The sequence below is a fragment of the Esox lucius genome, chromosome 6 (genome assembly GCF_011004845.1).
Source record: "Esox lucius isolate fEsoLuc1 chromosome 6, fEsoLuc1.pri, whole genome shotgun sequence".
In the NCBI taxonomy this organism is placed as follows: domain Eukaryota; kingdom Metazoa; phylum Chordata; class Actinopteri; order Esociformes; family Esocidae; genus Esox; species Esox lucius.
The window spans coordinates 2,681,420-2,708,293 of NC_047574.1; the positions used below are offsets into that span (position 1 = coordinate 2,681,420).

Genomic DNA, 26,874 nt, shown 5'->3' on the forward strand with positions numbered 1-26,874 from the left:
GGACTAGTGTGGATACAGCCTGGATGTGGATTAGGACTAGTGTGGATACAGCCTGGATGTGGATTAGGACTAGTGTGGATACAGCCTGGGTGTGGATAAGGACAGTTCAGGCGTTCAAATCATTGCGGCACTTGGGAAAGATCTGAAATGTTCACAGGTCAGGACAGAGGCTGTCAAATTTTCCAGTCTTTGGTTAGCTTTCTGGTAAGCTATTGAACAGGCCATATCCAAGTGACTCATGCACTTATTGCCTCATGCATATTTAAAGACTCAAGCTTTAACAATTCAAAGCGAGAAATCTTCATGAGATTAAATACACAGTGTACATATGTCTTGTACATATAGTGTACTGACTATGATTTATCTGTGTACTGATGCTATTTCAATATTTCAGAAACATAGATAACTTGTTTTAAAGGAAAGTACTGATGCTGAGTTTTGTTTCAGACGTGTTTCTTCTATCAGAGACTTCCAGGCAGGCTTGAAAATAAACACCAGTCGGTCATGACAGGAAGAACAGTAGGAAGCCATTGGCCAGATAATATGATGTACGGAAAACAAAGACACTGCTACGGAATCAAGCTCAAGGACTTTGTGCTCAAAGGGCTTTGTGATTCTCAGAAACCAGAAAGAAATGGGGGATGAAGAGCGAGAGAGTGGGGAACACAACTTTAAAGGGCCCTAAGGAAGACAGACAGTTCCAACAACAGACCCAATGGCAACACAGTGTGATCCCATAGCTCAGTTATCCCACAGGAATGAACCGGGCCAGCGGCACGTCCCAAATGTCACCATGTTCCCTTCGGCAGTGCGCTACTTTTGCCGGCGCCGTTCGGGGAACAGGACGAGATTTGGGACACGTCCCCTCGGAACAGGCAGCCAGAGACATGAAGAGTAAGCGTGATGGTGGAGGGCTCGGCGGGGAGTGTACAGAAACCGCAGCTCCTTACCCAGTTCAGTTATTATCTGAATGTTGATGCCACTGCTCTTATCCTGACTCAGTGAAACCACAGGCAGGACTTTGCCTGCTGCCTTTGCTAATGGCGCTACAGACAAGTGTTGAGGAGAAACTGTTAAGGGGTGAAGCATGTTTCTGGAGGTTCAATAGACACTGTGAAGGTCTGAGGCACACACCTTGTCGTTTTTCTACATTTGATTACTCTAACTAGGCACTCGAGGGTGGCTTAGCTACAAACTCATGGATACTGTGTCCAAGCAAACAGGGGATGTTCTGAGGAAGGCAATATGGCCATGACACGACCTTCAGAACTGCTCCCTAATGACTAACTTTCCAGGTCTTATTACGGCACCTTTGAGCGTATGGGCAGCGACAATGAGACTGATAAAATGTTACCATCTCTATATATCTCTTTGGGACAAGAGGAATAGAAAGAGTTAGTAAACATTTAGTTTCTCGATTATCAGTAACATGAATTTATTGATAAAAAGGAAGCGTGAATGTGAATAAGTTAAGGTCACTGGTTTGTTCGGAACTTCACCTGGTCATTTAGATCTTAATTAGAAACTTCCCAAAACTGGTGAACTCAGCTGAGGACTTTTACTCACTCTTGTTATTCATGTATTGCTTAGGGTTATGTATTGTTGAGGAGGCTGGCACATATAAATCCACCGCACCTTAAGTGCCTGCAGTATTATGTGTGTGTGGATGAATAAGAATTGAATTTGTACCAGAAGACTTTTCAACAAACTGCAAGCAGAGACAACATTTTTTTTTATCCATGAGTTTGTTTGAAGCCCTGAGTAGAAAAACAACCAACATTTTGAAATGTCGTATAAAGCAAATGCTGTTTAGTTTTAGGATATTCTTTGATTAATTTATTAGTCATGAATAAAATGAAAACAAACATTTTCAAAATGTTAGAAAGCACAGAGTGAATGAGGATTTATGGTCTGTTTAGAGTGGTAGTCATCATCCACCTCAAGGAAATCTTCCAAAATATCACAAGGGCTAAGATTAGAAAACAATATCCTCAATAAAGCTGTGCATACCGGCTGACATACCTAGCTCCGTGATGATGGGGATGTTGGCTCCTGTTGTGATTGATGCCTGTCGGGCCAGGCCCCCGTGAGCAGGACTGTTTTCCGGAGAGGACCTGTCCATACCTGGTGGCGTGAAACCTACCGGGAAACACACACAGGTGTTAAGGACAGAGGGTGTAACGCCTTATGTAGCCTTTTATTCCCGGAAATAAAAGGAAAGTGTATCATCATCTCGAATGGATGTAATGGTTTAAATAAAGAGAGCAAATGCACCCGGGGGGGGGGGGGGGGGCTGCAATAACACAAAAAAAAACTAATCCTAAAACACATCTAGGCGCTCTAAAGAAAGTAACAGTTGAAAGAAAAATTAAACCAATAAGATGATTTATAAGTATGTTGTAACATACAGTATTTTTCCCACTCAAATCATTTGTAGGAAGCCGTTATAACACCATGTTGAGTTCAATTCAGCAAGAGTCTTGAGAGGTCAACCCGTCCGTAAATAAAGCACAATAAATGTTACATGACACACATTTTGTTCCCGGTATCACGGCCCATGTGTAGTCTAATAACCCCTTGACATTGCGTCACACGTTCATAACATAGCCACGAAATCCCAAAGCAAGTGACATGGGCCTGAATTCAGATTGACATCTCTTGCTCTCCTCAAAACTGACAAGTAAACCCATTAATTCAGTGATGTTCCATACATAATGCATGCACTGGGTTTTGACATTCATCACTTGCTGCTGACTAAGCCAAACCCACTACGGTAGGTCATGCAAGTATTGCAGACATGAACCAAAGTACCAGGAAATGTATTTTGAGGTCAAGAGGTCCCTTAAACTACAGCATTCAGGGCCAGAAAATCTAAGGCCATCATTGAAGTCCCATCAGAACCTTCTTCCTCTCCATTGTTCAAGATTTCAACTACTATTAATGTTTTTGCCGTTGTTGTTTTTCTGACTTCATAGTGGTAATAATGACGACAACACTAATGACTAGTGTTAATAATGATAATAATATTATTAGCAATAAGAGATTATAGAGAAACCAACTAGTAGCTAGCTGGCCAAGTTACCCCGAGGAAGACAAATCACGAATTTCTGTCAAATACTGTGACAGTAGGTCACACACATACACACACACACGTACACACACACATACACACATGTACACACGCAGCCCTGTGAGGGAAATTATTTCTGCCAGGGTGTCCCCCCTCTGGGCAGAGCACTGAACTGTGATAGGCCAACTCCTTCCCTACCTTGAGAAGTAGCCTGCAAGACCCCGATGCTGTCGTCAAACTGCATGGACTTGATGTTGAGCGACGCCAGGATGCACTCCTTGTCCTGCAGTGACGCGTCATCGATATTGTTCTGATTGGCCGACAGGATGACGCACATGTCGCAGAGGTTGATGTTGACAGCCCTGAGGTCGGCTCGGCTTAATGGGGTACCCTGTGACAAGAGATAAACCAACCGCATTGCTATTGCGTAATCATTTATCATTTATGTTCCCTGTTACAGGAGAGGGATAACTCTTAAAATGTGTTTTAGTAACATAAAGCAAATGTCCAGTGTTTCTAGATTTTTATGAAACTTGATCTATTACTGATACTGAAAACACGAGTGGAGCAGTTAACCAGTTCACCCAGAGTGGTAGAAAGCAGTGTTTCTGTGTAACCCAACAACAGATGGTAATGAAAAATATAAATTCCAGTACATCTTCTAATGGCCAGCTCATCCTTCCCTAGATCAAATCAATCAATCAAATGTATTTCATAAAGCCCTTTTTACATCAGCAGTTGTCACAATGTGCTTTTACAAAACACCCAGCCTGAATCTAATCTTGACTGCTGACTGACCCCTTAGGAGAATGATTTTCAGATTTTCCAAGTGTTCTTTTTCTTCTACTTTTGTTTTTAGTATTTGTGATCAAAAGTAAGGCTTTGATCACAAATACTAGTATTGAACTGTCCACAACAGTTTCTGGGAACAAGTTAACCAAAAATGTACTTGTCATTTTAAAGAGACAATGTGGTTATACTATAATTCATCTGAAATCTCCTTGCAGCTGTGAAAATTCACAAATTGCAAACAGATTGATTTGGTTTAGAAGGCAAAATAAGTGTGTGAACCGATTCTGTACAATTTCAGTGGGTTGATCATGTGACTGGACAGCCCTTTTAATGGTGTGCTACGTAATGGCAGAGGATTACATATAAACAAGTTGGATGACCGCTAACATGTGGCGTCCATTTTGAAAATGTCATAAAATACTCACCGGTAAGATGGAAACTTTGGGGAAGTTGTGAAGGGTCTCCCATTCTCTCTTCAGGTACTCAAGAGAACCAACGAACACGATGGGTTTCAGTTCGTGGTAGTGGAAGTTGCTTGCCCTGAGAGGCATCACAAGGTTCCTGAGGCCCACCAAGGCCGACTTGGCGTCTCCAAATATGCAGACCACAACATGGCCGCTCAGAACCGTCATGGCTGCTTCGCTCCGTGTCTGCACAGGATGTACATACCACTCAATCATCTTATCCAGACTTAGCATTTCAACAGTGGTACTACGCATTTTCCGAACAGTGTTGAGATTACAGGATCTACACGGATTCAGTTTTTACACAAAATATAAGAGAAATAGTTGCTGTCAAGTGTCATTTGCTAATTGCATTATGGCATGTTGGTATATTTTCCAAGAAGCACAGAACAGCCATGAGAAGAGGCACGTGAACCAGCTCATTAGCTGTCCATGTCTGGTGGTACTTTGTGACACAGCACATTTGTCACAGGGAAGTGAAACCAGGCGCCGTGTATATACCAAATGGCACCCTATTCCCTATTTAAAGAACCCTGCTTTTGGTCCGAGCCCACAGTCCAACCCAAGTGGAGCTCTGGTCAAAAAGCAGAGGAAACAGGCCCCGTTTTGGATGAAGGCACCGACAAAATGACGCCTTTGGGATGAGGGCGCGGGGCGGAGTGCGAGGAGCCTACCAGGATGACTCTCTCAATGTCTTTGGACTGGCACCAATGGAACATCCCCGTGGAGTCGTACTTCTTCACGTTCACGTCCATGTTCTCGATTTGCTCGTTCCCCGGCATGAGGAGCGGGTCATGCCTAATCACACAAAGGCAAGAAGGAGGCAGTGGGAGGGAAGCAGGGACAGAAGAGGAGGGGTGAGACAGGAGACAGGACGGATGAGGAGGGACGAGAGGCGGACCTTGCATGAGAATCGGCGAGGCTTGTTGTGTCATTGGAAAGTGTAATGAGGTGGCACAGTGGCGGCGGTCGCGCTTCAATATTTGAACAGCAAGGTGAGAGGACTACTAGGCAATACATTGGGGAGCGTTATTTATGTGTGGTCGTATAAGTTCCAAATGGATTGTCGGTCAGCGAGACATCCGTCTGGTTTGTATTTCCACCGAGCAGACAAACAGCACATTTTGCATACACGCTAAAGAGATAAAGATCGTCTGGATACTACGAGATGTTTTGTCTACATCTCAGACAAACCTTTTTCGGGTTAGTCGACCGGGACTCAATCCTTGCGTCCTAACCAGCACCCTTTTCCCCATGTAGTGAGCAGCTTTTGAACAAGGCCTCATAAGCCAAAGGGGTAAACTATGGGGAAAGTGTGCCTTTGGGACGGATGATGTGATCTCACACCCTCTTCCAATGGTGTTAAGTGTCTGTGCTCTCAACACGGCTCTTGGCACCCCGTGGGTTTTCGCATAACAACAGAACTGCCCATAAAATTCCCATCCTGAAAACACACTCATCAAAAAACATTTTAGGGGGATCTGCAAACAAATCACTTTCACTGAGCTTCGAGAGCTTTTCCGTATTTATTTTCCGGGGCGTCCCCCCCCCTCGCCCCCCGCCCCCCCTGTTCTCTTTCTGCTTTTTCCTGTCAGAAACCATCAGCAGAGACGCCAACAAACTGCGGAGTCATCAGGTTGACTGACGTCTACCACAGTGGCGAGGCGGAAGAAGGACAGAGATGGCAGCGACACGCCGCCTTGTAACGCCTCCCAAATGTCGCCCTATTTGCCATGTAGGACGCCGCTTCAGACCAATGCCCTTTGTCAAAGGCAGTGAACTAAATAGTGAACGGGGCGCCATTTGGGCAAAACCCCTGACTGGCACGAGCTCTGAGAACCAATTACAACTTCCTTACAGCACACAGCTTCTGAAGCTACGTTTCTCCTGGTAAAAGCTTTAACAGGCCGCACTTTAAATATTTCAGCAATTTGCCCAATCATATTTGCTTTTCAAACTGAAGAACATTAATGTTTTATCATCACATGGTTTTGTGTGTTTGTGTGTGTGCGTGTGTGTGTGCGCGCGCATCAGGAACAACCAACCTAATTTCTACTGATCGCGGTTATGAGCATCTGAGTTTTATCCCATTGCACACTGACCACATATGTGGTCTCTGAACACAGGTACCAGATTTTTTAACTGGGCACATGTTGACTTTAACACAGCTATGAAACCTTTTGAGAACAGTTGTAATATTCAGGCTGGTCTAGTTTCACATGGGGCCGGTCTTAAAGCTAATTTTAGATGGAATAATTATCTGTATTTTGATACAACAACATATCATCAAGCGATAAGGCTTAGAAATACAAGCACGCCTGTTACCTTATTTATGTATGTAAATATTGGAATAATCTCGTTTTCCAAATGTCTTCTGTGACAACAGAGATTTTCCAAAATATAATCGCCTGAAGATGGTATACTCTGAAACATAGACTGGAATCCCTCATTTCCACAGATCTTTAAATACTTCATACCTTTTATCAGTTGAGAGGAGTGCATCTTTGATCTGTATGGACATTAGAAGAATACCACCTTAAGTTAGGTTTTAAGTATGCATGACAGTAGAAACTACAATCCCTCTGGCTCCACGGCGGTGACTCAAAATGTCTGCCTGGGGGGTTTTACCCCAAGGCTAGAACCATAATGTTTTCCCTCTCAGCAAAGTAGTTGAATAACGCAGGCAAATGTCTTCTTTGACATGCTTTCTACTCCTCAACCTTCAGTCTGTCAGAACCCCTTTGGAAAAGAATATTTTAAATGACCCAGATCTGTGAAAGACACAAATGCTGTGTTTAAATAGGTTTAGCCGAGGTTCCAGGAGCAATAATATATAGTGCTTTACTTAACAGGGAGTAGTTCTCACTGTGGTGGATCTTCTAAAACAACCACTTTTATAGGTAATTGGTTATTTACATTATATGAACTTAAGCAAAGGTCTAATGATGAGTTTGCGGTTAGGCTAAACGTTCAAAACGAACTGCAGAAAAAACCTATTAACAACCTATTGCTTTTGTTCATGTACATTTTAGCTGGCCTGATCATAAATGTTACTTACATTGCCAATTTGCAACCAGTTTTATTTTACCTTCAGCTGACCAGCTGAGTACAAACGGCCCTGTTTATTACATGCAGGTAGGCTGAGACAAAGACCTGAACAGGTGCTAATAAGAGTGAAAGCATTTAGAGCTTTTACACCACGGCTAAATATTTCATCATAAGCCGCGTGTTTCACCACTCACTCACTGGAGGCCTGTCACTTCAATCAGCGCCTCCCGCTGTGACCGCTGAGTGAGGCAGAGACTGTCTGCCAAGATAGCCATCTCTCAGATACACCCTTGCAGAGTCCCAAACCACACACTTTTATCTACCTTCATAGCCGTCGGTAGGGCGCTTCGTAAGGGAAATCGGCGCCATTTGTGCCCGGCCTGCCTGTCACAAGCCCAAAGCCACCGCCCACCCGGGCCACAGCCGGCATGACGCGGTGCGGACGGCCATGAGCAAATTATTTGTGACTCCCCGCAATTAGATGTGTCTCGTGGCCCATCAAGAGGTCTGCCGAAATGGTGTTAATTTCACCGCGGAGGGGCGGGATGTGGCTTGTTACTTTGGTGATGTGTCACATTCTCTCTGTGCAAGTCATTAGGCGACAGCTATGTCGCAATGGCTGCGTCCAAATATGCACCCATATGGCCTTCTTAGTAAACCATTCTGGACCCAAATGTACCCGCACTAAGTAGAAAGTAGGATGTCATTTGGGAGTCGGGCCTTTTCTCCTGATATAGCCACTGCTGATTGCTTTCGTCAACACATTCTGCAGGCTATGCGTTTCATTATTTACACTATGTGGGCATAGCTGAGCCTGACATTGTTGTGAACACACAGGCCTTGGATCCACCCGTGATCAAATGTGTTGCTTTTTTTTTTTTTAGACAATCTAATTAGTAATATTCATTCGGAATATTGTGGACCCATCACAGGGTGGTTATCAAACGGTGAATATGGAATAACTTTCCTCGTAGAGACAGAAAGAACGTCAGCAGAATTTGCAATCCATGCGTTCCAAAGCGTACTGTAAGAGTTGACAGCCTAACTGAAAGGAAACTCTGCCAGAAGCTGGGTATTTTATTTGTGTCAAATTTGCTCTTCCAGCATTCCCTTTAGTTAGAGGACTGTAGCTCCTGGCTGTGAATAAACACTCACTCTGTTCTGCTCCGCTCCAGCAGGCAATGAAAGCAGACGATGGCTTTGAAACCACCCCCCCACCATCATGCAGACTGACAAAGGCATGCTTTTCAAAAAACCCACAGCCAATCTGTTGATCATTACTTATTTACAGAGGCCTTGGGGCCCCCAGGTCCTGTAGAAAACACATTTGATATGGTATACACAACCAGATGCTTTTTCTCTCTGCTTGTAGAAATAAAGTATCCCTTAGGCTACCTGAAACAATCCCTCCTTCCACAAAAACTCAGTAGCCTGGCAGGTGATGTGGTCGTGAAACTCCCGAGTATGAAATAAACCAAATACCAGACCCACCTGCATGTTTCACAGTTTTTAGCCCGGCTAACGGGAGTATGTTAGCGTACGTACAGCTAAAAGGTTATGACCTGGAAAAGCCTGTGGCTGGGATTCATTCATATCGGCCATTGCAATGTTTAAGCAGTGTATTTTTATCATTTACATCTTGGATGTAGGGTTGGACCAGTTCCATACGCGCCATTGCATCTTTCCTCTGACCTGGTTCATCCATTGCCTTTCCCCTTTTTATGATAACAACTTCTCCCTCCTCCCTAATGGCCCTGTGTCTTTAATAGAGGGTCGCTATCACCAGTCAAAATCAATAAACACTTGTTTAATTCCATGGGACAAGATAAAAGCAAGGTAGTATTTGATTTTCAGTTTGGATTGTGACTGTGTATCAGCCTTGGCCCGGAGTGCCAGAAATAGAACGCGTAGGGATCGCTACAATAGAGGAGTTGCCCCGGGCGATAGAACCACAGGAGCCTCTGATTCGCTGGTGCTGTCATTAGTGTCACAGCTGTTTAAAGACTCCGGTACGGTACATCGGGATAGAACGGGGAGAGGTGACAGTTGAAACCTTAAAGCTAGAGTGTTCCTCAAACAGACTCTCGTGGTCTCTCCCAACCCCCCCCCCCCCCCTTCGTGAAAGAAATATTGAGGCTCTTGTCACACTGACGGTCGATGAACTGACAGGAGTGACATGCTTTGGCGTTGGGGGGGGGGGGTTCTCCTTCGTTTTCTGTTGGGTGCCATGCAACACCTACTGTCATGGTTGCTGCGACAACACAGGCAAACACAAAAAAACAATGGTAATGAAGCGGTTGTTCCTACCTCATCATTTTGGGTGAACCGTGGGGCGAGTTCCGTGTGTTTCCATTGCGTTGTTTTCTTTTAGGTGACAGTGTCGAGTGCTGCTCCTCTTCAACTGAAATCACAGGGAGGAGTGTGAGAAGCAAAGCGCCTACTGGGTGAGGGCATACACAGTAATTAGGTGTTTGGCATTTACTGTAAGCAAATGGACCAAGACAAGACGGCACACTTAGTTCAGAAGAGAAGATCCCATTGCGAGGTAAGACAGGTAGAATGTGTAAAAAGAGATTTGGTGGAGGAGAGAGAGAAGGTTTAGGAGGAGTTCCAGGCGGGTATGGACAGGACTGATGTAATGTATGGTATTGTGCAACCTGACAACTCTGACCAACAGGGATAAAATCCTCAAAATGCGACTCAATCAAAATGCATGTGCAGAACAACTATTTCAGGGAACATTATGATGCAACATGCAGCAGGGCCAACACCATCATGCTGCTAATTCCATGTACCACTGACTTACTGTAAAACCAACTTACTGTAAAACTGACTTACTGGTAAGTGCAAGTTCAGCATTTATTGCAGACTTCAGAACATAATATCGAAATTGTAGCCAGTCACTACAGAAAGTCACTCTGGATAAGAATGGCAAAATGGCTAAAATGTAAATAAAATGCAAATCAATTCAACCAATGGAATTTTTTTTGTAAAATCGGAAAAGGAATTGAGGATCCACCAATTAGGTGAATGATGCATCTTCCCATCAGGCATTTACAAGATTACACAGGTTGACCATTAATACTGAAAGATTCTAATGTTAAATTCCATTACAATTGACACAAAAGACGCAAGGCGTGAACATTCTCTCAGAGGTGCAACACTCATCTCCACCCTTCATCGACTGGGTTCAATACCCGTCTCCACCCTTCATCGACTGGGTTCAATACCCATCCACACCCTTCATCGACTGGGTTCAATACCCATCCACACCCTTCATCGACTGGGTTCAATACCCGTCTCCACCCTTCATCGACTGGGTCCAATACCCATCCACACCCTTCATCGACTGGGTTCAATACCCGTCTCCACCCTTCATCGACTGGGTTCAATACCCGTCTCCACCCTTCATCGACTGGGTTCAATACCCGTCTCCACCCTTCATCGACTGGGTTCAATACCCATCCACACCCTTCATCGACTGGGTTCAATACCCGTCTCCACCCTTCATCGACTGGGTTCAATACCCGTCTCCACCCTTCATCGACTGGGTTCAATACCCGTCTCCACCCTTCATCGACTGGGTTCAATACCCGTCTCCACCCTTCATCGACTGGGTTCAATACCCGTCTCCACCCTTCACCGATTGGGTTCAAAACCCATCTCCAACCTTCATTGTTTGGGATCAATACCGGTATCCCCTTTCATCCATTGTCTCTGATTCTGTAAAAAAAAAAACGAAAACAATAAGGACACTTCTTATCCACTCCTCCATAAAGTTACATCAAAACTGGGAAACAAGTCCGCATACTACCCTCGCCAACTAAGACAAAAGTGAAGGCACCACTGGCCCAACTGTCACTTAACTTGGGTAAACGTGTCCTGCTACTGAGGCTCACGGTTGCCATTTTTACTAAATTATACTAATTGGGCGAACTGCTTTATTTGTGTGTGTGTGTGTGTGGGGGGGGGGGCATGTTTACTGTTGCCTTTCATCATTTGAGTGTGTGGCCGTCTGTGACATATGTAAGAACCCTGTACATGCCCAAATCCTATTTATAAGTCCATATGTGCCTGTCCAATTAGCAACTATTAACTCATTACATTGAAGAGCCCTCTACATGCTTCCACTGCTGGCTATGCAAATCATTCCCCACGTTAATCTCATTAAGATAATAAACCATAAATATCATGAAGATGACATCGTAAATATGTCCCTTTTGTTCCCGCGTCTGAATGCATCACATGTGGCTGGTCTTCCTCTTGTCTTGGGGCATGATGACACTGACTGCGATGCCCTTGGCTCGGGTAATTAGGTTGGTCCGAGTGCCACTGTGATTTATTCACAGCTCAGCCGCCCCTTGGACATTGTCTTAACCACTACATAAAACCACATCCACCGACCCAGGCTCATCCCGTCGTGGGGAAAAAATGAATTACATGTTTTCACCCTGAAGTGGAAATTAATCAGGCACATTTTTCAGAATAGCTGATATGCTCACCGAATAAACAGCTTCTCTGTGCCAGCGGAGAGTAAATTAAAATAAATAAAAGGAGCAAGTTGACAGCTTTTAACTAATCCTGTTACTAAAAGCCTGTATGGATATTAGTGTTTATTCACTTATCAGAACCACAACCGGCCATGTTTGCCGCCATGCTGAGTTATAACGAGGAAGATGCACAAACCATCCTAAAATGCCCCCTATTCCCTTGCAAACAACAATCGGCCCTGGTTAAACGTAGTGCACTATTTAAGGAGTAGGGTGTGATTTAGGACACAAAGGTACAAAATCAAGAGAATCAGTTGCTTATGAATTAGGGTTCAGACAGTGAAAAGACAATGCTGTTCAACCTGTTGTTCAACCTGACTAACCGCTATGTAATGCCCAAATGACAATTATATGGTCCTCTGGTCTTCTGGTCTACCTACCTAGCGAGTCAATATATAACATCACAAGTGAAAAAAACCTATAAGAGCCGCACCCAAAACTCTGTAGAAGATGGCTTGCTGCTCGTTTTGGTTACATTTTCCTCTGCATGTCTAACAGTTAATTGCTCACAGCTGACAGCTGCACACATTAGTAAGGAATATTAGACATGCGACCATGTAAAGCACGCCTTGCTTCGGTTACCAACGTACACGTTGCAATGTTAGCCAGGGACGTTTAGCCTGGGACAAGCTAGCAGCAGCGTTGGCCACATGGAAGGACAGCGCTTCCACTACAGCCTATCCTGAAACACATGCGTTGTGATGTAGTGCCTTGTTAGCCTAGCCACACCATCCAGCTTAGCTCAGGGGAAGCCTTACGCGCGCTTGGTCTTCTACTGAGCAGGTCGGCATCACCGGAGTTACTGGGGTGGTATCTGTATTTCACCGGCAGGCTCCGTGCCCACTGGAGCCTGCCGGCCTCCAAAGTTGCCAGGCCGACGCGTCCCCTCACCAACTGAACCAGCTCTCTGGAGCCCACGAGGCCACGCCTCAGCACTAAAGGCTTCGGGGAAGGCTGTAGGCTTCCTTTACGGTTGTTGACCAGAGGAACTGAGCCAGGGCAGGACTCAGAGATAGGCAGTACTACTCTGGTGTGGACCAGTTCTGCTTTATGTTGGTTTGAGTGGGCTGTGGAGTTGTGGTTCGATTTAATGGACTGGTTCTGAGAGGCTGACCTTTTGATAAGGGGATCCTCTTTAACTGCTGGATAAAGAAGAATGAAAGTCAGCGTAAAGAGATTCATTTTAGTTCATGAAATGTGGTCTGTCCCTAAATGCCGCTGAATTGAGCTGTAACATATCAGATAACTTTTATTATATGTTTATTTCAGTCACGTGTCAGTGGTCATTATTATCATTGTTTTAAGTGGAAGATTATTCTTTATGACACTATAATACTAATGGTTAAATAATTAAGAAGGTCATTGTTATTAAACACTACTTAACCACTAGACGTAGAACTGACGTGAAGTCTTAGATATGACATTTACTCTGAAATTCATAATAAACATGAATTAATCAACAGCAGGGCTTTCATGTGTTGCTTTGACTGTTTTACTGTAGGAACAACGACACTGCAGTGGACATGTAACACCAGTGTCAGGAAAGGTAAAACAGTTATAATGCCAAGCCTTATTTTATAATATTAACAGATATGTTTATTATGAATATTCAAATCCCGAAAAACCTGAATATTTAAGTTATTTTCAGAGTTGATCTAATAAGAGACTTACTGTTTACGTAGCAAAAATCCAACAACACAATCAGACACTGTCAACTCCCCGAAAACTAGCTAGGAGCAGATTTAAGCCAGAGATGATTATTTAAACGGTCAGCTGTCTGATACATTACCATCCCAGCCCCAAATTCCGGCATTCATCTGTCCCATGTCAAACACACATAGCTTTTCACCAAGAAGAACACACTGTGGCAGATGTGCTGGCTCCCCAGGACCCCTGACAGGCCTCTAACAACAACAACATTAATATTGTCTTGTCCCACACTACATGTAACTAAGCGCATCCCCTTTAAATAAGGCTGAGAAACGTCATGCTTAGCCATCGCCACCAAACACATTTACCATGACCAAGTGGCCAATACAACAGCTTTTTGGGGATTTTCTTTCTTCTGAGATTCTCCAGACACCCAGTATTTTCCTGAGAACTAGTGTTTACTCCAACATCCAGATATTCCTGGTTGTACCTGACCCATAGCATAATCGAATGCTCAAAATACATCCTGTATTTGAAAATGTACATAGTATTGTTCTGTATATATCTGTCACCAGTAAAAAGTGTTGAGACAGTGTCATATTTGTCACTGGGCAACATCAGACAGACACAATTTTCCCTTTCAGAGACACAAAGCCCAGTCCAGAGACACAGGAACATTTTCTTCATGTTAGTTATTGAAGATAGAATCATTTAGTAATGAAACACGGCAGTTACTGGCGAGCAGAGTTGAAGTCGATTCCTTTTCAATTCGGCAAAATAAAAAGTACATACCAATGAAAATAAAGTATTGAGAAATGTCCTTTTGACTTCTGGGATTCATTAATTGAATTGAAAAATAATTGGCACCAACCCTGCTGACAAGCAAACGGGGAAATATGGAGCATTTGATAGACAGAGAAGATTGGATGGAGGAAGACAATGGACGGAGCAATAGGAGAGTTAATGACATTAGGAAACAAATAAAAACACACATGGAAATCAAAACTTACTTGATTTGATATATCCGTTATAGTTATTTTTTGCTGAGAAAAATTGTAAAGACAATGAGAGGTTACAGGGTTGTTGCAATGAGGGCAGGTGACGTTGCATGAATATACAAGTTATAACTGAAAGGTTATAATGCCGGTTAAGAAGCCACTGTTGAGTTGAATCTCTTTAAGGCAATTCTGTGTTGTGTCCTGAAGACCATATGGATGAAGCAATGGAAAATATAAACTGGTTAATAAAAAAAAAAAGATGTTTAAATGAATTGCGGTGATGCAGCAAGCTGAAATAATGATTTGTTAACTTAAAATGATAAAACCGTGTTTTCTTGATGCACAATATACAGATTACACCAATTATAGAGACCGATAAGGCAATGATCTACATTAACAGAGGAATGGTTTTCTGTACTTCCCGTGAAACAGAGACTGTGACTCAGCTTTTGGACCCGGAGAGAGTACAACATGTTCATAAGTACCGTCCACGTTTTATACGGACCGTTGCAGTACAAAATAAAGGTCAGGCTTTGAGTTAGAGGCAGGACAGTGACAGGACACGTTAAACCAGGGAGCGTGCTTGCCCTGTCATCTGTCGCCTGCAATCGGCCAGCATGAACAGACCCACTGTACCAACAGGAAAGCATCTGTCCGGCAACGAGAGGAGAGAGACGGGGGAGAGAGAGAGACCGAGCGAGAGAGACAAAGAAAGGACAAGGAGAGAGAGAGAGTGGGAGGGGAGCGAGAGAGAGAGTGAGAGGTGGAGAGAGGAACGAGACGGGGTGGGAGGGGGGCTTTGGGCTGCCTGGTGGTTAGGAGCTGTCACCCTGAGTTTCATGACAACCGGTAGCATTCCAAAAATGAAAATGCAAACATAATTTCTATGTCAGGCCGCATAAGGTCCTGCTCTGGGCATGCGGCGCTTCGTCCAGACAGCGACTCAGTTCTCCGCTATTTTAGCCATGCGGCCAGGCTATGGCCATTCAGCTAGTCACAAGAACCCCACAGGACAGGAGACGACAGCCCCAAAGGCTTAGGCGCAGATCTGCTTTTGAGCAAAATACGATTCCTTAGACAAATATGGACTGACTCAATATGTCAGAGTAACGTGTAGCAGCACAATGCATATTCTGCTCTTCCTAGTGTGGCCTGATGAACGATGTCATGCTCCAACACCTCATCAGAGGCAAAAGCCCCTTGGCTCTGGGTGTGTATCTCGGTCTTCAGGGTGATTGTCTGTTGGCGTGCGGTGCTGCCTCTCACAGCCCTGACTCTGTATGAATCTAACTGACTGAGACCCAGGTCCCTGCTGAACACATGCAAACTCCTTATTGGTTGGTACCACATCGAACACGGGCTTAAGGAACCCTGCCAGAACGTCCTGTACTGTGGGGCAAGCGGATGTGGCTTGACATTAGCGTGGACATGGACTTCACTGGACAAACCGGTTCTTGTGTTTGTGCTGTTAAAACCCTACATTATTACACTATTACAACCTACAGTGTTGTTTCAGTGCGTTGGTGTGGAATGCGTGTGTGGACAAAAAAATGGAAAACTCTCTTAATTCAAATACAATAAAGGTACATCATTTTGTACCCATTTTGAAAGAATCCATGTAAATTATATGTATCAATTTCACAATAACACAATAATAAAGCAGCAAATCATGTGACACTACAAAACTCTAAGCTAAACACAAACTATGAAGAAACAGCAGCACAGCCCACACTAACATACAATGTCCAGCGTCTTCAACAGCGTCCGGACAGACAGCACTAGATAGCCAAAATCATAACACCAACATCCAGCAACAGGCAACAACACACACAATCACCCCGGTAGCCAGCAAAGACCTTTTCATTCAGTCCGCTAATCACTACTAATTGACACAGAAGACACAAGCCAAAGACCTGGCGGCGCACACAGCTCACACAGACGTCACGCAGCGCGTGCGTGTCACAGGGGTCAACCACTTACAGGCACGTACGGCGGCGGAGCAATCGTAACGAGAAACAGGCGAGAGCGGGAAGCCGCGCTGCTCGGCGGAATCCTCGCTCGGGCGATGCGCGCTGGCAGACATGCAACAGCAGTCGCGCTCGGAGCGGCCGCAATCAAAACAACACGCCAGGATCACGGTCTTGTAGACGGACATCTTGGCTACAGCCGCAGGGCGGTCAGATGGGAGGAGGAGGAGGAGGAGGAGGAAAAGCAGCAGGTTAATGGCAAGACAAGGTTATGCTGTACCTGGGGAGGAAGGCACACCTGGATGACACGGACGGAGTGATGTAGAGGAGGACATGGGTCACAGATCAGCACCCCTTCTGCCCTGTAATTATAGACTGGCCTATGTGCAGTAGTTAAATCCTGCCAGTTGGACTTGGTTTGAAAGCGTTCTCTGATGCTATCTTGTGTTCCTATACACCTACAAAGAGCATTAGCGAGTCAAGCTACGGATGATTCAAAGGCTGGTGGATGTGAATATCCACGGATGACAGGCTGTACGGAGGAAGACGGGGGGAAGCGTTCAAGGTCATGAATGACAGCTGGGTTGTAAGGGGTGAAATAGACTTGGTCAGGAACCAGGCGGTCTTTACTGGTGTTAATCACACCTTTCATGGAACTGCTCGCGGCTGCCCTACTCCAAATAATGGATCCTACCTGTGCTTCTCTGGGTCCATAATCACATCACAAACACGTATTCCCCTGACCAATGGCCACCGCGGGAGAAAACAACTGCTGATCCATGTCTGCATCCGTTCAACATAGAATAGATACACATTTTGGGGGTGTTTAATGCTTACAGCAATGCCTGATTGTTGATACCTGATCGATCGCAAAATCCCTGTTTGGGATGCGTGGGTTGTTTGCTTGTATGCTGAAGCGTAATGACACAGGCTGCAGTAGAAGAAGCCAATGGGCTTGGCGTGAAGTTGACATGCTTTTTTATACTATAATGTAGTTGTTTGGGGATGTTGACACAAACATCCTATTAAGCAGGACATTCATTTCAGTTTTATAAACCAGTTACAATCTAAAATGTGTGTGAAATGCACGTGTAATCCACACTTGTTTTGCTGCCAGTTTACAATACCAGCCGTGTTTTCCCCCATGAGGAATTGGTCAACACAAAACTTGGTGAATTCTGATACTCTTGAGGATCACGGTTACACCAGTAACGCATCGCTTTATATATGATGGGGCAGCAAGGTTTAAATAAAACTCTCCTGGCTTCGACATTAACATGCACCGTAAGCAGTCGGCAAACCGCACGAAGCAGGACCGAAACCTAAATGCTATTCAGAAGGCCATGACGATATCTGTCTAGTTGGATGTTCCTCAGAGGAGCGCATGATGTGATGTTGTCAAAAGATAACATGTGCCTTGTTGTGCAATGTAGCGGTTAGGATGTTGGATTCAGGAAGTTAAAGTGGGTGTTTGGTGAGGGGTGCTTCTTGGTCAAGCGATCGTGACAGATATCCACCATGGGATGACGTAACCGATGGTTTTGCCGGCCAATAACCAAGACAATAGCCAATATAAAACACCTTGCCTCCTCAAAGTATCCTTAGACTTTGAGCAGTGCTGATTTCTAACCGTCGACTTTGCCCAACCACCTTCAGATTTTGAAAGTGTTAGGGGGACATCTGGTTGTAGCCAACGGTATCACGTTTTAAAGTGAAATGGAGTTTGGAGACATGACTTATGATGGGCGGTTGGTGTTTGACTGCGTTCAAGGTTTCCCCGGGGACCTGGGAGAATAGCATGCAAACCAGACATGAGTGAAGGATGCAGACAGCTGTATTCACCATCGCCACATGCAACATGTGCAGAACACCGAAGGGCAAAGTAAAAAGACGTGTTCAAAGGGTGTATGCGGTACTATCGAGGGAAATGGTGGGGCGTATTATATATATATACACATATATATATACACATATATATATACACATTCATATTACTCACAATAGATCACTATACGTGAAGAGTTAAAACATTGTTTCATGTTCCGAGGCAGCAGAAAAAGAATACATCAGAAATGAACATCAGTACATGGGATTATTGTGGTTTTGTGAGGAAAGACAAGCGTCTCCAGTCTGAAAACACTACAGATGAAGCCTTTTTGGAATCTTGAATGAACAAACACAAACAGGCTTTGGGCAGATCATAACCTGTTAGGATATTTTGCTTGTTTTGCTCTTGAAGTCCATTCAGATTCGATCAATGGCGCTGTATATGTTTAATAAATGGATCGTTAATTATTGATTATTATTATCAGTGTTATTATTGCTCCGCCAACTGCCACAGCCAGAACCATCTGTTTAAAGAGTAACACAAATGTGGTTTACTGAATAGATGCATTTTGGACATGAAATGTTTGCTCTCATTACCTGAGGACTATTTAGGAAAAGCTGTGGAACTAAATGTCTGGTAATACATTGTAAAAGTTGGCCAAATACAAATATGACAGATCTGAGGCCAAGATTTATGTTGCAGTGTCCTGGTGTTCTTCTATCACAACATCTCTGTTTTGAGTGTTGCATTAAACATGGATTAAAGTGTGTGTCCCTAAAAGGGCATCTTGTGACCTATGTCGCGCCCTACTTACAGCCAGGGCTCTATGACCTCTGGTCGAATGTAGTACGGTAAACATGACAAAGGTGCTATTTGAGAACGTAGCCTTAGATCACATAATGGCGATTTATCTTATTTTTGCGTACTCACTGCTTATTTAAGGCAATCATATAGCCTTTCCTGGAGCACATATAATTTCAGCATGTGAATTATTCATAAACTTAACTAGTTCCTCTTTACAATGTCTTCATCTTAAATGGCAGCCAATTCTCTACAGAGAATGGAGGACTCCCGTTGAAAAGCTGTGCTTTATAGAGAGTGTGCAATGTTGGCACCTCAGTATTAATGCAAATGTTGGCTCTGCTTATTTACATTACAAGGGAGAATGAAACGCTAGATAGAATTCTCTTGGTTTGCATAATCATTTCCATGGTCTGAATTTACACTGGCATGTTTGAAACGTCCCACTCAGGATTTAGGCGCTAATCGATGGAGGAATCGAGCAATATCCATGTGCACTGCACAGAAACTTGATAAAAGCTCAGAAACAATTGTCTTTTTTTTTTTTTTTTACGCAGGCTACCTCGGAAGATGGCGTCTCAAGTTATCAATGTCTGCGGGTTTACCCAACAAAATCATTTGGTGTCTCGTGTCTTCTTCAATATGTCTCAGAAAATGTACCATAATGTAAATAAGCCTTAAAGAGACTCTAAACAGCAGCCATCTGAAAAGGCAACTTTGGCATTCATTATTCTACAGTAATAACATCAGTATGCATATAACATAGCACAAATGCCTACTATACTTTATGTTAAAGGAGATTTTTTTTTTTTTCCCAGCCTTATTTTAGATGGTTTTACAAACAGCCTTTACATATTTCTGGCACTTCCAGCCTAACATCTGATGCAGTAATGATGCCGAAACAAAAAACATCTCAAAATCATCCAAAAACAACTGCATAGATAGTTTAATATTTCTTGATGGTGACTGTTGATCACACCATCTGCGGAAAAACAAACATGCGCACAGATATTTTTTGCTAACAGTGGGCACAGTTAGCAGAAAGCTGAAAATGCTGTTAAAGGAAACCTTCTAGCATCTAGCTGGCAAAAAAAGGAAATTCTCCTTTAAAATGATTGAAATTATTAAACTAAGGCACTGTGGCAAACATCATCTCTTTAAAATCATGCATGTGCTTTGAAGAAACGCTGAAACATCACTGAATAGCCATAAAGAAATCCTAACCTCGTTTGCATCCACATTTCTTTATCCTTTTGGGATCTGTGATGTCATCATGACAAGCTTTGCAGTAGAAAAGTGCCCTGAGGAAGAAAAGGGAATCATTAGTCCTGAAGTAACTAAACATAGTGAGGTGTTACACCACGTAGAGTCTTTCTGAGTTTTTTCTAACAGGGGACTGTTGGGTACATCGACCCACCTCTTAACTTCTTTGGCATCGCTTGCGATAAAAAAGCCCAAGGTTCCCTCCTGCATCTTCACATGGTTTCCAGGGTTGATGAGTGTGCTATGGTGAAAAAAAACCAGATAGAAACATGGAGGTCATTGAGGAGAATAACTCCATTTGCACACTTCAGCTAAAACCAGGAGGTAAAAAAAACCTGTAAAAAAAATGGTAGTCTATGTTGTCAGTAGTTATTACGAAACTGACTGCCTCGTCCAACAGAAAACTATGATGTGATGTCGCGATGGATCTAAAACCTCCACCCGGCCGAGGACGAAAGGAAATATTCAGGTGTTTGGGAGGGACTGGGAATAATTCCTCAGAATTATTGTTCTTAACGAGTGAACCTTACCTGCTTTCCCTGATATCCGACTTGTATTCAATAGCGATCAGTAGAAGCTTCAACTTCACATAGCAGAGTCTAGAGGAGGGCATTCAAAAGCACAGTAACTTTGATTTCACATCTCATGGGGAGACAGAGAGACAGGCAAAAGCATGGAGAGCGAGAGGGAATACTTAATTAATCAGAAAAACAAAATAGCTAACTACAAAATCCCGCTCCCAATGATTACACATTCAGTCGATGGAGAGGATACTTAGAGAATACTCAGAGAATACTCAGAGTGTACTCATTCAAAGAGGGTCATACTTACTCACAAATGGTTGGGAAGGATAAACCTACAAAGGCACTAGACAGGTACTCTGTGTACATTTCATTGGCGACCCCTTCCAGGTAATACTTCTGCCACGTGTCCTCTTCAATCTGGAACGGATTTATAAAAAGAACAGCAATGTTATGAATGTCCGTCCTGTCCAAAAAGTGAACAGAGTGACCATGACATATGTGAATATCGTCATTACCCCTGACCAGGGATAAAGTTTAAACCCCACGACGTTGAATAGCAACTAACAACACTTGACTTCAGGCGCTGACAAGGTCTTGCTGCTCCTGTTCCTTAAAGACGGTGGGATGCTCACCATCCCTACGAACACTCTGGAGGGCACAACAGCAGACTGTCTTCACCCGTTTTTATTGCATTAAGGAGTTGTCCTTCTGTCAGAAAACAGCAAGCTGTACACCCAGGCAAACGCAGCATTCTCATTCTTGCCGGTGTTAGCCTATAACATGATATCAGGTTGACATGCTGCTTGAAAGCATTCCCTCTCCCATATCAACTGATAATAGAATGTCATCCAGGTTTGGTCAATGGAAAAAGCACATGGCTTATTTTATTGAATCTTTATTTCAGCAGGAGAGGTCATGCCGAGACCATATGTCTCTTTTGAGCCCGTCGACCAGTAGCATAGCTGCAAGTCCTATATTACAATAGACTGTTCTTTTGAAGCATAACCCACCACAGCCAGTATATCAGGAACCAATCCACAACACTGAACCTGTGGCTTCGTAGACAATCATACACTGGGTCGGGACTCGGCTGTACCCAAGCAGTACCTTAATGAAGGACCTCATGGAGAAGAGGTTTGCCAGCATGGTGGAGAGGCCCTGGGCCAGGCAGCTCTGGGCGATGAAGCCCAGCTTCAGCTCCGCAAGGCAAATGGCGTCGTCCCCTTCCTTCCAATTCCAACTGGGAATGTTCAACAGGTGGGCCTGGAGAAGGCACAGGGAGATTAGGGTTGCGCAATTCCCTTTACCTTCCCAAAAGATTCCAGGTTGGACAGTTCTGACTGTCCTGCACCATCTATTCTGATCACTGGAGTCCTCCGAAATTGGGATTTCTGGAAAACCTGGGAATTTTGGGAAAGTTGTGCGACCTTAAAAAGCACGGGGAAAAATGTGCCGTTGGCCTGCCACCATTGAAGCAGGGTGACAATGTAATTAGTAATAATGAAAAGAGACGGTTCACACCTTGTTATGGTACTGCAGCATCTGGGTGATGATTCTGATCTTTGGGTGGTAGTTCTTGATGGATATCACCCTGTAGTGTTGTTAAAGAAACAATGTAAGACTATATAGTAATAATCTCTGCTTGACCAGTGTCCACCTCATTGAAATCGGAGTAGGGGGTGACACACCATTGGGACGATTCTTCGGTGAAGTATACATCTCATTGATTTGGCATGTACAAAACTGTACTGTCTGGCCAGATGGTGGTCTTATAGCGAGCGACTGAAAATGCAGAATTTGTAAGTTCACACCTCTCACCCAGATTGACCAGAAGTTGTGAAATTCGGTCCTCACAAGGAACACATTTTTGTCTCAGGAAGCCATTAGGTCCTCCACAATGGAAATTCCAATATTTGAAATTTTATGAAAAACACATAAATCACTACTCCTCTGGTACTGCATGTCCCCGATCTGCCACATCCATGGACAAATGTTTCTCAAAACAATACCTTTTAGATTACTATATAAAACCCAAGTGGCAGCTATTGACTTAAAAACCCATTCAAACTTGCTTGATCTAGCATGTAAACACTTACAAATCAGGCAAGGATATCACTATAAGAGGCGAGTATTTACATCTTTCTGCCTGTTAGATTCAGAGTGATGACATTTGCTGTACATGCTCAGGAATGTAAGTCTCAATAGCCCGCACAATATTTCTGACACCACTGGCCAGAGGAGCCTTACTCCACTCGTGATTGACAGAAAGTTCACTACTCTCGTTTATCAAGGTGATACAAAAAGGAGTGTGTGTTGCTTGTCTCAAATAGAACTTCATATTCACATCAGGTGTATGAGCAGGATGGAGGACCCCGGCAAAGTGGTCACTTTACCTCATGATGTTGGAAGCGTCCTCAGCATCAGGGTCTGCACAGTATTTATTAGCTAGGATCAAACAGGCATCGGCGGACTCAATCTGAGGGCGGAAAGATGACAGAGACTACATAAGACCTGACCACACTGACAGAGTACGTGACACCCAGATCATTCCATTTAGCACAGTACTTTGGACCACGGCCCAAAGGTTAGGCTGCCATTTGGGACTGCAGCGCTACTTTCGAACCGATGACCACCACCCGGGTGCTCTGCAGTGATTACAGGCAGGGTCAAGGGGATCCGACCCGCATTCACTCGGAGCTCTGAACGGTATCATACTTTACGGAGCTCCCCACAAAATAAAAAGGATGCACATTTTGTATATATTTTTTTCTTAGGTTTTCTCCCCCAATTTCCAATATGTACCTATGGCCTCGCCTCATCCCAGCCACTCCCGGCAGCTGAGTCAAAGATGGAGACGGGTCCAAGTTTCGCTAAGCCATTCATCTCTCTATCAAACTGTATGCTCAACCAGGACGTAGTTGCCAGGACTTACCCCATATTAACTAATGTTTAACAGTAGAGAAATACTTTTAAACTCTTTGTGAACCCTTTATAACCTCTTTGTGAACCTCAATGCAAAATGTGAGTACATTCTCCTCTGGTAATATATTAGGGACCTGGTAATATTGCAGCAGGTCTGCTGGAGGTGCAATACTGAGGCCCTTTGCTCCACTCGGCTTGAAAGAAATGAGAAAATAAAGTCAATGCGAATTGAAACAGGCCAGTTACCTTGACTCTGGCCAGGTCATGAGGGTTGAGAACAGATCCCTGGTAGAACTCCACCTGGGTGAAGTGGCGCTTAAACAAGGCTTCCAGCTCAAGATTAGGGGAAATACTGGGATAGAAAGTAGAATTTGTTATTGTCAACCAAGACCTACGTGTCAAGATTAGGTTTAGTACTAAGACAGAACAGACAGCATGCGTTTATATTAAAAGAAGGAGGAAAATCCTTTATATTACAGTGTCAAACTGTAATTGATTATGCAGTATTGTAATGTATTGTTCCAAGTGATTGATGGTGTTCCAGACAGGGCTAGCTTTACCAGTGGTTTTCCAGTAATGGGGTGTTTATTAGGACATAGTCATTGTAGAGTCTGAGTATTCCAAAAAAAGGAGAGGTTTTGGTAGTTCCCAGAAGGCCATTGCAGTCATTTTTTGGGAGCTGCTATCACATTTCCTTCTCTGAAACACTCAGTATTGTTGTGAGGTTTTGGGCCATTTTCTCAGACCCAGACTAAGCATAGTCTTTGAATAAAGAAACACTTTCAACCGATGTTTAATATCCCATTGAGTTTGTTTTTTTAGTCCAGGACCAGGTTTAATCTGGGTCCGGGAAACTGGCCCATCCAGTGTAAGTAAAAAACATGGTACACTTACTTATGGAGAAAAACAATTTCTACATTGACATCATCCCTGTCCTTGTGTAGGAAGTCTTTAAGGAAGTTGGAAACACTTTCAAGCGTTATATGACCACAGACCACGATGTGCCTATAGGAAATAAGATCCAGGAATAGTCATAAGATTTAATAAAAGCTGCAGCCAAAACAATACGTGGATGAAACGCTTAGAGATGTCAGTGTTCCGCTCTGATTCTAAAAATAAAATTATACTTTGGATCTGACAACAAAAGGTTCTGTCCAGACCGTGATATAGACAAAGAGTCCTGTCCACAAAAACATAACTCATCTTTTGTCATGCATACGCTGGTATGAAGAAGAGTCCATTTCTATGTCAACAATGATGGCACATGCTGAGAGCTGTTTGGACAATAGAGTCAGTCTGGTGTATCACAGAGCAAAGCACCTTCTGGAGTCATAGGAACTGATTCATAAGAGTTCATGGACTGATAGCTAAGTTGTATGACACAGAAAAGAGCACACCCTTTGTCAGCTGGCCTCCACGTAAAGCCAGGTTATCGCCTGACTGTATCACCTCTACAGGATAGTGCATGCTGGGTTATGAAATAAACAGTTTATTGTAAGATGAACTCAGGACTTGATCAGTGCGTTTCTTCAAGTTGTTATTGCAATGGTCTGCTCCATCGCGTATTGCACCAAAATGTATTTACTTGTTCGATTATCATTTTTATCTTCGTTTTACCCCGTTTCCCTGTTCCCCAAATTTGTTCATATCCAATGTTATCTCTGGCCCTGTCTTATCACCGCATTCAGTAGAGTAGAATATGGCCGGACTCTTTTCCCACATTGCTATTCCAACCAGGAAGTCACGTGGGTCAACGCGTTTGACGGCACGCTCACTCACCTGACAACCTCAGTTAGCTTTGCAGGTGCTCGAGCCACCAGAAGGTGTCACTAGAGCACGATGAGATCCGGAAATCCCTGCTGACGACACCGTCCCACTCCCTGGGCAATGCCAGACAAAATGCGTTGCCCATTGGTTTTCCCGCCACCCACAGCACAGTCAAGCAGTTAAGGCTTGAAATATGAAACAGTTGCCCGGGAGGCCCCCTTTCTTATTGATCTCTATGTATGTTATTTATGACGTTAAGATTTCAGTTGTATTTATATTTTATTGTATATAAAAAGTTTTGAAAAAAAGCAGTGTGTTTTGATTGAATTATAAGAATGTTTAATCACTAGAAATGCAGACAGAAGAAAGGAAATAAATTGCTAATACTGTTTACCTAAAGAATCTTGACTGGAATCAAGTGTGAAAAATATCCAAAACAAAGTAAACAACAAAAAATCTTAAAACCGAGCCAATAGAAATTGTATTTTGTTTTCCGAGGGTTGAGGCATTCAAGGATTTGGGGAAGAATCCTACTGTACCTTGAGAAACACACATATAACTACAATTTATGCGCAAATCATCTATTGATCAATGATTTGTGTAAAAAATTACGTTATGTGCGCACATCTCAAGGTAGTATTAGGTTCTTAGGGTGTTGGTCTGACTGAAGATTTAGGCCAGGACTATCTTGGAAAATAAACTGGTGGTACAACACAAAACTAAATGTTTATCAACAAGGACAAGAATGGTAAAAATGGAAAAACAACATGTGAAAGCAAGCGACAAATATTCAAGCAACAATGTGGAAAAAGCTTTTTGGACGTCATTTGCTATTTTGTCTTATTGTTTATGTCATCATGATAGAGAATATGAATCAAAAATCAATCGTGAGCACAATGAATTTTGAAATGATATAAATTCTACAGTTATAGCTGAAATAAATAACTTGACTAAGATTGGAAAGGATTAAAACAAAGCAAAAACGAAACACCGCTTTGCTGGCAAGATGCACATGACTGGTAAACACAAAACACAAACACAAACAGGGAAGCGTTCTGGTGTACAAACAAGCATTTAGCAAATAAAGCTTTTGACAAATCACTATAAAAGGAAACCTGTATTCATTTTCAAATAGCAAATGGTGGCTTGCACACAAACACACAAAGCAATAGAGCAAGCGTTTCATGGCCAACCTCTCCAGTCACTAGTGTGACTTATTACCTCAAAAGC

At 43.4% G+C, this 26,874-nt stretch overlaps 1 protein-coding gene across 26 annotated transcripts in view; it reads right to left on the reverse strand.

The window, feature by feature from the left end:
* The window catches only part of LOC105010141 (calcium-activated potassium channel subunit alpha-1), a 110,890-nt gene that overhangs the window by 5,721 nt on the left and 78,295 nt on the right, over positions 1-26,874 (reverse strand). For 4 of the 26 annotated variants that reach the window (XM_020047160.3, XM_020047162.3, XM_020047157.3 and 1 more), the window contains exons 10-27: positions 24,772-24,882; positions 24,124-24,229; positions 23,349-23,431; positions 22,477-22,546; positions 22,063-22,218; positions 21,263-21,372; positions 20,962-21,030; positions 20,586-20,672; positions 20,393-20,469; positions 18,539-18,547; positions 16,553-16,732; positions 14,585-14,617; positions 9,682-9,775; positions 5,001-5,124; positions 4,288-4,512; positions 3,269-3,461; positions 2,023-2,139; positions 951-1,046 (exon numbers count right to left, since the gene is read on the reverse strand). In XM_020047160.3, coding sequence (XP_019902719.1) covers positions 951-1,046; positions 2,023-2,139; positions 3,269-3,461; positions 4,288-4,512; positions 5,001-5,124; positions 9,682-9,775; positions 14,585-14,617; positions 16,553-16,732; positions 18,539-18,547; positions 20,393-20,469; positions 20,586-20,672; positions 20,962-21,030; positions 21,263-21,372; positions 22,063-22,218; positions 22,477-22,546; positions 23,349-23,431; positions 24,124-24,229; positions 24,772-24,882 — 1,940 coding nt within the window. Of the gene's footprint in view, positions 1-950; positions 1,047-2,010; positions 2,140-3,268; positions 3,462-4,287; positions 4,513-5,000; positions 5,125-9,681; positions 9,776-14,584; positions 14,618-16,552; positions 16,733-18,538; positions 18,548-20,392; positions 20,470-20,585; positions 20,673-20,961; positions 21,031-21,262; positions 21,373-22,062; positions 22,219-22,476; positions 22,547-23,348; positions 23,432-24,123; positions 24,230-24,771; positions 24,883-26,874 lie in introns of all 26 variants that reach the window. The other 22 variants (XM_020047178.3, XM_020047177.3, XM_010869541.5 and 19 more) reach the window with 12 other exon arrangements.